At 39.0% G+C, this 9,585-nt stretch overlaps 1 protein-coding gene across 2 annotated transcripts in view; it reads left to right on the plus strand.

The window, feature by feature from the left end:
- The window catches only part of scaf1 (SR-related CTD-associated factor 1), a 39,700-nt gene extending 31,086 nt beyond the window's left edge, over nucleotides 1–8,614 (plus strand). The window contains exons 3-9 of one of the 2 annotated variants that reach the window (XM_039776179.1): nucleotides 715–839; nucleotides 1,436–1,557; nucleotides 1,721–6,169; nucleotides 6,574–6,656; nucleotides 6,772–7,053; nucleotides 7,234–7,362; nucleotides 7,741–8,614. In XM_039776179.1, coding sequence (XP_039632113.1) covers nucleotides 715–839; nucleotides 1,436–1,557; nucleotides 1,721–6,169; nucleotides 6,574–6,656; nucleotides 6,772–7,053; nucleotides 7,234–7,362; nucleotides 7,741–7,941 — 5,391 coding nt within the window. In that variant the 3' untranslated portion in view covers nucleotides 7,942–8,614. The remainder of the gene's footprint in view (nucleotides 1–714; nucleotides 840–1,435; nucleotides 1,558–1,720; nucleotides 6,170–6,573; nucleotides 6,657–6,771; nucleotides 7,054–7,233; nucleotides 7,363–7,740) is intronic. The other variant, XM_039776180.1, reaches the window with a different exon arrangement.
- The last annotated feature ends 971 nt before the right edge of the window (nucleotides 8,615–9,585 follow it).

Genomic DNA, 9,585 nt, shown 5'->3' on the forward strand with positions numbered 1-9,585 from the left:
TAATTTGAACTATGAACCTAAAATCAAAATATGATTCAAACCATGAAACCTATGATCCATAATACTCACTCTTTTGATAGTGTATTTTTACTACAGTATATACAGTGTTTCAGCGGGATGAATGGTTAGTTCAAAGTAGGCTTGAGCAGGATGAATAAACAGCAATAAATACAAAAAACTTGTGTTTCCTGCTCTAAATCACCTGGCAAGATGAATTTGATGATTGGATTCTTAGCCGTTTCCTCACTTTTCTCTTCTGTTCATTACTTGCTTTACTTGTATTTTATGGGTGGGTGCACTTTTTTCACCAAAAAAAGTTCTGCTTATTTGATTTTTTTTAATATTTTCTGCTGTTGTATCTATGTGGACACTGGAAATAAATCGGTGTAATACATTATTTAACAATATTAATTGAACAGTATTGTTAATTGTACAAACTAAAGACAGATTGATTTTACAGCTAAAACTTCCACACCTTTAGTATAATTTCATTTTAGACTGCAGCCTCATCTCCTTAGAAAAAAAAAAAAACAGTACTTCAAATTGATAAAAAAAAAAGTTTAAACACACATTATATATGCTTAGACTAATGGAATTTAGCTGTTCAGAAGATATGTTTGTCTGACTTTGAAGATATAGGAATATTACCAATGTATTTGTGTCTTTTGTAGTGTTAAATTTATGTATGAAATATTTTTGTTCTTTCTGGATTAGGAAGGGGAACTACAGAAAGAAATAGCCTCCCGGTTAACAGAAGCCATTCTTTCACTCTTGAGTTTATGCTCAGTTGTCCCACATACACTTCAAGAATTTTCCAGGCCGGACCTGGATTTTGACTGGTGAGTGTAAGTTTAAATGTAGTGATGCCGGAAAGGATACTATTATCAGAGGTTGACATTAATTCTTACTTACAAGAGACTCATTTTACTGGTTCATTTCCAACTTGCCTCTCATGGTCCTTAGTATAGGATAGAAGGGACAGTTTGTGATCTGTAGTTGGTAGGAGTAAAGGATATATAATTATCACTTGGCTGTTTATAAGGATAGGGCTTTGGATGCAAAGACAGCCTTGAGAATGATGCCATCTTGTAAATTGTATTATTTGTTGCAATCTGTTGTTATACCATTACATATATAATGAAACATAATGAAATACTTGCATGTTTATTTTTCCTAAAAATAAAGTAGCTGCTGATGGTTTTTTAGTAGAGGTTTTCTATATACTCGAGACATTGCAAATCACAAAAACGGTTTATTTATAAAAGTAATTGTCACTCTATATCAGAAAAATGACTGTAACTTTAAATATGTTCAACAAATTCTAATCTTCATTGTACAGTTTGCTGTTTTCTTTATTACCAGTGAATACATATATAGGTATAGTTATTTGCTAGTAGTGGTGGTTTTAAGTTTTTTCATTATGGTTTCTTCACAGTACTCAGTGTGAGGTAGCTGAACTTCAGCTGGTAACAGAAATTCAAACAGAAGAAACATCCTCACTATCTCTCCTCTCCTCTTCTGTCCCTTCATTCTGCAGGACAGATCAGACAAAATCAGGTAAATAAATTTTAAAAGTATTTTTCCTCCTTAGCTAATACTGCATTTCATATTTTCATGTTATAAATGCCTTGTATAATGATATTTATATGGTTTTATTAAGAAATGATTATTTCTGTGTAAAGTAGCCACTAAGTGTTTATTTTTGCCTACCTGATTCTAGCCATCTTGGGCTCCTGGAAAATCACTGATGGGAGATCATCATCTTTGCCAGAACAATCCTTGGCGCTGGTTCATCCCTGGATATCTCATAATGACACTCAGACAAGGATACAATCATGCAACTTTCAAACGTTATCAGTTACTGGAACTAGAAAATCTGAGAACAGCTGCAGGAAAAAGAAAAATGACTGTCAGACGACCAAGGGAATTCAATGCTTGATTTCAAAACCTAAAAAAGACAATAGAGGAATAATTTTTAATGATGGGCATGTAGTAGATTTTGGAGTTCAGTTGGGGACTGGAGATGTCCATAAAGAAAAAGGAAGCAAGGGTACAGCATTGCCCTTATCATCCTCTTCCACCGCTAATTCTGAAGGACATTCTAATCGCAGTACATCAATTCTTTATTCTAATATTGGGGAAAGGGGAGAGCCTGTTTCTTCTACTTCACCTACAGAATCATCTGTATTACAGCAAGGAGGAGGTGATGATTCTGGTTCAAGTTCCGAAATTGAATTCTATGATCCATTTCATCCAACAGATGAGAGGGAAGGCGAAGAAGAAGAAGAAGAAGGAAAAGAAATGTATGACCCTTTTGAGCCAACAGGCTCAAATCCTAGTTCTCCTGAAGAAAAATCAGACAACTGTGGTGAAAAATCTGATCAAGATAGTAATGGCAGTATTAGCACTGGGGAAGATGAGACAATAGATACAGAGACTGTTGAAGACACTGATGCTCAATTAAAGAGAGACAGCAAAGGAACAGAGGATTATATTAGAGATACCCCGGATAATGAATCAGAAAGAATTGGAGAATCAGGCAGCAAAGTTTCTTCACCCTTAGTAAAAGAAGAGGAGGAAGATGGTAGTGATGATGATTCAGGAACTGAAGGATTGTCTCACTTAGATAGGACAGGTGGAGAGAGTGAAGCAGAAGGATATACTTTGGAGGTATTTGGAATTGCAAAAGATAGGGAGGGTTTTTTACCAAGCAGTTCTGCAGTAAAAAACAGCTCTCCCGCAGAAGCAGATCATCCTCATGAGGAAGAGATAAAAGCACTTGACAGAAGAGTAACAGTTACTACAAGAGACTCGTTCAAATTAACTGACAAAACAAGTCCAAGAATGTCACCTGTACATGTTTCATTGTCAAATACAGCAGTGGAAAGTGAAGATGGAGATATGGATAATATGCTTCGGAAACAAGCTGGGAGAAGCATTTCTAAATCTACTGGAGTTGTCATAAGCAAATTTCTAGACTCTGATTCGGAAATTGAGGAAGGAGAAATTGTACCAGCAGATGATGACCACAATTTGAGACTCCCTAGAAGACTGTGTCATCCAGTGCAAAGTCAGTATACTGGAGGACATTTTCAGACACCATGCCGATTAGTTACAAGGCCAAAAGAAACCTCTCTTTCTTCTCCCTATCATGGCAAGGCAGTAGGTATTATTCGTGTGCTTGAAGGCAATGACTTCATCTCAATTCATGCAGAAGAAGAAGATGGAGTAGTTGTTGGTGGGGATGAAGACGATGGGGGAATTGGAGAAAATACAAGAAGTCAGCTAGTTGAAGATGATGGGTTTGGGGCATGGAGAAGGGGTGTTGGCATGGCTGACTTGAGAAGAAAAATTGTCACCCGTAGGAAAGAACGCTATAGACCACATCCACTGCCTACTTGTACTTCACCCTCTCAATCCTCTCCTACTTCTTGTAGCAATTTAACAGCAGTGGTGCTAAATGCTACTGGTTCTCATGGGCCTGTTACTAGTGCTTCAAATGTGACAGGGAGTTCAGTAGAGGATAGCACTATGGATGGAGGCCTTGTTACTTCTCATTCAGCTGAAGGCCCAGTTCATGATGGTGGTAGTAGTCATTCTCAGAAAAAACGAAAGGAAACTTTAAGTAAAACAATTTCTACTCCAAAAAAAGAGGAAGGAAGTGATCGCAGGGAAGGAAAAAACAAACGAGAGAGCAAGAAGAATAAGAAGCGAGCAAGGAGTGAGACTAGACAGAACAGGAAGGGAAAGGGGGAAAATGCAAGTAGAAAACGAGGGAAAAAGGAGAAGGAGAGAAGGAGAAGCCGAAGTAAAAGTAGAAGTCGCAGCAGTCGAAGAAGAACACATAACTTTGTTTCCAATTCTCGTGACTCATTTAAGCATCGTTCACGGTCATGGTCGACCCCATCTGGCTTTGGATCTATTGATCATGGATCTAATAAGAGAAAACCTAGAGAAGAGAGAGACAAGAAGAAAAGGAGAGAAAGAAGCAGCAGCCGAAGCCAAAACAGGGGTGACCGTGAAGGAGATCACAGGAGAAGAAAAAGGCACAGAGATAAGAAAGAAGAGGAAGACACTAGAAAGTCTAGAAAAGGAAGAAAAAAGAGCCGAAAACGGAGTAGAAGTAGGAGTTCAAACCACAGCCATAGCCAAAAGCGAAGAAGATCCCATTTTACTGAAAGTAGGCTTTCTGAGAGAGATAGGGACAGAGAAAGAGAGAGGTTGAGCATTCGTGATGGACGCCCGGTAGTTCCTCCATCTATTCAAGATCTCAATGGCTCAGATTTGTTTGCTATCAAACGCACCATCACTGTAACAACCACCACCACTACTACTGTCCCACAGACAAGCACCTCACCAACAAATGAGAGATCTTCTGAATCAGACAAGCACAGATTGGAAAGGGGAGATGGAAAATCAAGTAGTGGTATCTTTTCCAGAGTTCGCGATTCAAGCAGTAGCAGAGCAGACCTGAAAAGCAGGAGAGAGCGGGAGAGAGAAAGGGAGCGGGAGAGGGAAAGAGAGAGGGAGAGGGAGACACGACATAGAAGAAGAAAAGAGAGTCCACTTTCATCTGCATCTCCTGCCTCCACCACACCACGCTCCCACACATTAGCATATGATTCAGAAGGCTATTCAGAAATAGATGATGAGATGCTACATTTGGGAGGAGTAAGGCACAGGAGAAGGAAAGAAGAAAACATTAGCATGAAGGTTAGAGAAAGAGAACGAGAAAGAGACCGAAAACTAGAGGCACAAAGCCCAGAAGAGGAGGAAATTCTCTCTTTAGATGGGGAAGAGATGGATATGTCTGATTATTATCAAGAAGATGAGGACCACTCTTTTGAAACACAGAGTGATGAATTGAGAGTCAGGGACACATCCATTACTGGTGAACGCAGGATTTCTAAAGCAGAACCTATTAAGCGACAGCACCAGAAGATCAAGCAACGAGTCAGCAGTTCTGGAGGCCACATGGCTGACCTTCATAGCACTGAAGGGCTGAGCACGGCTATTGCTGTTCCAAGAGTGACTAAATCCATCAAGGGTATGAAAGCAACAAAGCAGAAAGTAAAAGTCCCCAAAAAAAGTTCCGCTGCAGGCCACACAGTAGGACACAAGGCAAAGCTTCAGTCTAAGGTGTCTGTGCTAATTAGAGAAGGTGTGAGTAGCACCACTAGTAGTACTAGCACAAAATCATCATTACTTGCAGGAAGTGTAGCTAGCCTGCCATCATCAAAGGATTGTTCTGTAACTCCTGGTGGAAGTTCAATTGCTGTTCTTTTCTGTCGTGACAAGGAAAGCCGTTCCCCATTTTTGAAACCCAGTGCAGTTTGTGACACGGGGACCAACAGCAAAGGTCTGCTGCCACCTCCTGGTTTAGAGCGGGAAGGTAGAAAGATAAGAGGAAATAAATCAAACAAAATCTCCAAGAGTGGCAGTGGGAAAAAGGTAAAGATGGCAGCGTCATCCACTGGTGGAGAGAGTGACAGGACTGGGGTTTTCATAACTGTGACTGGAAAGCCAAAGAAGAAAAAATCTCGCAGTTCATCTTCAGTACAGAAAGATGATGGGGTGCGTGGTGGATTTAAAAAATCTAAGGCTGACAGTTGTAGTGGGCAAGACATTGGCAAGAGTAAATGTATCGGAGGAACCTCTTCTAACACTCAAGATGAAGGACTTGGACACAGCATTGGTGGAGTGTCATGGTCTGAGTCAGAGGGCAAAGTAAAACCACCAAGCCCGCCCCTTCCCCCCCCAATGCAAGTTTCACCATTAGTTTCTGCCATTGGCCTCAAAAAAGACGCACAAGATTTAACACCAGACTCTCAGACAGTGGATAGTAGTTGCAAGACACCAGAACCTAGTTTCTTGTCTGATGAACCCTCTTCTCAGAGTCGAGACATCAAAGAGGAGTCAGAAAAGAGAGAGGGAAGTTCCGAAAGCTTAGACAGTGGCACTGGACTCCTTGGAAATATTTTTGATGGGACTAAGGCATGTGTAATTGATGATAAAAAGGTACCTCCATTACTGACAGCTTCTGACTCTAGTCTTGCTCAAGGAGAAGCAACATCTTCTAAACCAAGTCAGACAACACCTCCTGGTGCAGCAATAATGCCATGGAACTTACAGACTGGTGTAGACTGTGCAGCAGGTGGAGTATTGGCATGTGAGTACTTACCTTTTATTTCTGTCTCTTGCTGATACTCTTATGTCACTTATAAAGAACTAATTGCTAAGTGCATTTACCCCTGCTCAGATTTGACTTCTAAACAAAAAAATGAAATTAACAGTGTTTCTTTTTGTTGGTCATTATTGGCAGGAACAGCAGGCATGTGAAGCACAGTTTCTTGTGTTCAGATTTCTCACAGTTGTCATCCTGATAAAACCACTATTGTGCTGTCTCTTAATTATTAGATGTTTGCCTGATTTGCTTGTCTGCTGTGCCCAGTGTTCACCTTTTTACAATCAGAAGTATTTCACATAATTTTTACTTATAGTATATATGCAATGAAAAGCACATTATTGGACAAATAATAAATGTATGATATGCAATTTGTCATATTCTTACAGTGACAGCTCTGCTTTTTAAGATGGAGGAAGCTAATCTTGCCAGCCGTGCCAAAGCCCAAGAATTTATTCAGGCAACCAGTCAGGTATAGTATTTGTCTGCTTCTTAAATTTTATATCCTCCTTTTAAGCTTTATACAATTCTTTTAAGATGTTATTAATGGGTTGTATTCTGTCTTTTTTTGTTATTTAATTTCTCAGATTCTATCTCAAGCTAGTAAAAACTCCCAGGCTCCTATTAGTGGCTCTTCCTCATCAACTTCGTCATCGTTGATCCCACCTTCTGCACCTGCATCACAATATATACTTCATAGTTCTTTACCACTTATGGGCAATACTCAAAATTCTCCTCACCTTCACCATGTCTTGCAAACTCCACCTCCTTCAAATGTCAATGACTCACAGCTGATGTCTGGAACAAAAGGAATACTTACCTCAGATGAGCACAGATGGACAGATGTAGAAGGCAAAGATTCAGATAAGGTTAGCATATTCTAGTCCCTGTAGTGAATTAAACTTCCAGAATTTTTTTTTTTTTTTTTTTTTTTATTTTTATTTTGGCACTCATGTTTACTCTTCATAAAGAAAGTAAAATAGTTTTAAATCCTTATGTTCTAACACTTTTTATTATTGTTTATTCAATTTCTGTATTGATTCTTGCAGTACTTGAAGAAATTACATACACAGGAGCGTGCTGTGGAGGAGGTCAAGCTTGCCATTAAGCCATATTACCAGAGAAAAGATATCACCAAGGAAGAGTACAAAGACATTCTGAGAAAGGCTGTACATAAGGTCAGTTTTTCCTTAGTCTTAATTTTGCAAGTTATAATCTGTAAATCTTTTGGCATGTGGAGTGTTAACAACTATTCAATCTTGCCTTTTGCCCCAACCTCCCTCCATATAAATTTCATAAAACTGTGAGGAAGGATTCTGTTTCATGGACCATATGAATTTTTTTCCTTAGTGAAGATTCTTAAATTTTGTCAGATAAAATAGTACTTGATAAAAACAACTTCTGCTCTGGATAAAACAAAAATATATCCCATCCGTGCCTCTTAAAAAAACTTTTAACGCAGTAGTAACTATAAGGTTGTTTAATTAGTTTTAGGTTCTTGATCCCACAAATAGCCAGGCACCTCAGCACTGAATGCCTTTGTTATTTGATTTCAGATATGTCACAGCAAAAAAGGTGAGATCAATCCAGTCAAAGTCAACAACCTGGTTAAACTTTATGTCCAGCGGTACAAATACTTCAGGAAACATGGACGAAGAATGGATGATGATGACAGCTCTAGAGGCAGTGGAGGGGCGGTAGGGGGAGGTTCCTCAAGCACTGATCTGCTTGGACTGCCTCCACTACCACCAATGTAAGACTTGTCTTTGTTTGGGTGATGTTCACAGCGATACTGCTCCTACTCAAAGTAATCAATCACAGTGGGACTATAAAGGATTACTGTTAGAACCGGAAGGTGCTTAGAAGGCAAGTTTCTCTGCACATGTTCTTTCAAATAGGCACCTAGACAAGGAAATATTAGCAAGACCTGGTGAACATGCTCAAGCCACATTTTCTCGTGTGGCAATCAATTTTCTGAGGTGACCACAAGTAATCATCATTTTTTTGATTCTGCAGTGTATCATTCTGATAGATTTTTAATTTAACTTTATTTTTTAAGTCCCCCAGTGCATATTCTTGTTTTGTGAATAGGAATGGTCTTTTTTTTATTCTTCCTGTGTATCTACCTATACCGGAAGTAATAATCACCTGTCTTTGTAAAAGGCTGCACAGCTAATAAGCAAGACCACATACACAAACTCTTGCAGATATTTCGCTGTGTGGGGGCAGATCAATTTTGCTTTTTTGGAATTTAAAGTTATACCTTTCTTCCTTTTTAACCTTCTGTACAGTTATTTAGGGAATGGAGGAAAAAGACAGTATGTCAAAAAGGGATAGCAGAAATGCTTCCACCCTGTGTGACATTTCTGTAATGCTGTAAAATTGTATGATTGTTATCCATTAAAGAAAATCATAAATCTTTTTTTTCTACTACTTTGTATTGATTAATTTCTATTTCTATGATGTCACTCAAGAATGATGCCTATCAAACTGTCCTTAGATGACTGAGGAGTCTACCCCTTGATCCACAGAGTGTGTACAGGAGGTTTTGTTGAAAGATGCTTCTGCAAATCAGGGTTCTTCACCCTGTCTTTATATTGTTTCCTTTTTTTAAGAGTTGTAGTCATTCTGAAGTTTAAGTGCTGTCTCATGAATCATGTAGTGGCAAAAACTGTTCAGTAGCTTAAGTCTCCCTTTTATTAATACTGCTTTCAGAGTGTCTTTGATCTGATCCTATTGCTACTCCAAGGCTCTGTGACCTTGACTGATTTAGACATAGAGGACTTGTCTTGGGAGATGGAAATCTGACATTCAGATTAAGTGGCCTTTCCAATTAAGTTACTCCAACAAGATCATGTCTTCAATGCTGGTTTTTTTTTGGTAAAGACTGTAATTGATATAGATGTTCTTCAAGTTAATGAGGAGTATTTTTGGGATGCAATACTGATGGATCCTTTCAGTAGTTTTAAGGTTACAGTGGTAAGTCACCCTGCCTTCAAGACATGCTGGCATAGCTGATTCTGTGTTGAAGTTCCTCCTCAGTGGTTGCATTTTAAGGCAGTTCTCTGGCAAGGTATGGGACTTGATCAACAAATTCCAGATGTAGTAATTGCTGAGGGCTCAACTACCAAGCAAGGTCCATCTTGGTAGAGGTTCTTGATGCTGTATGGCCGTTGCAAAGGTTTGTTGTATTGCATGTGGTTTGTGAACATAGTAATTTTTGAATAAACGAACTTGGGCATTGTGTGGACCAGGGGTCTCTTAACACGTCGCTCGCAAGCTACTGGTAGGTCACATCCCCTTTCCAAGTAGCTCACCAAAGTGTTAATGAATCCTACATAAATTTGAAAACTTTATTAGTCAAATTAGGGGTGGGTGATCTTTGCAAATCTTTTCAATGT

This window comes from Polypterus senegalus, chromosome 13, assembly GCF_016835505.1.
Source record: "Polypterus senegalus isolate Bchr_013 chromosome 13, ASM1683550v1, whole genome shotgun sequence".
Lineage (NCBI taxonomy): Eukaryota > Metazoa > Chordata > Cladistia > Polypteriformes > Polypteridae > Polypterus > Polypterus senegalus.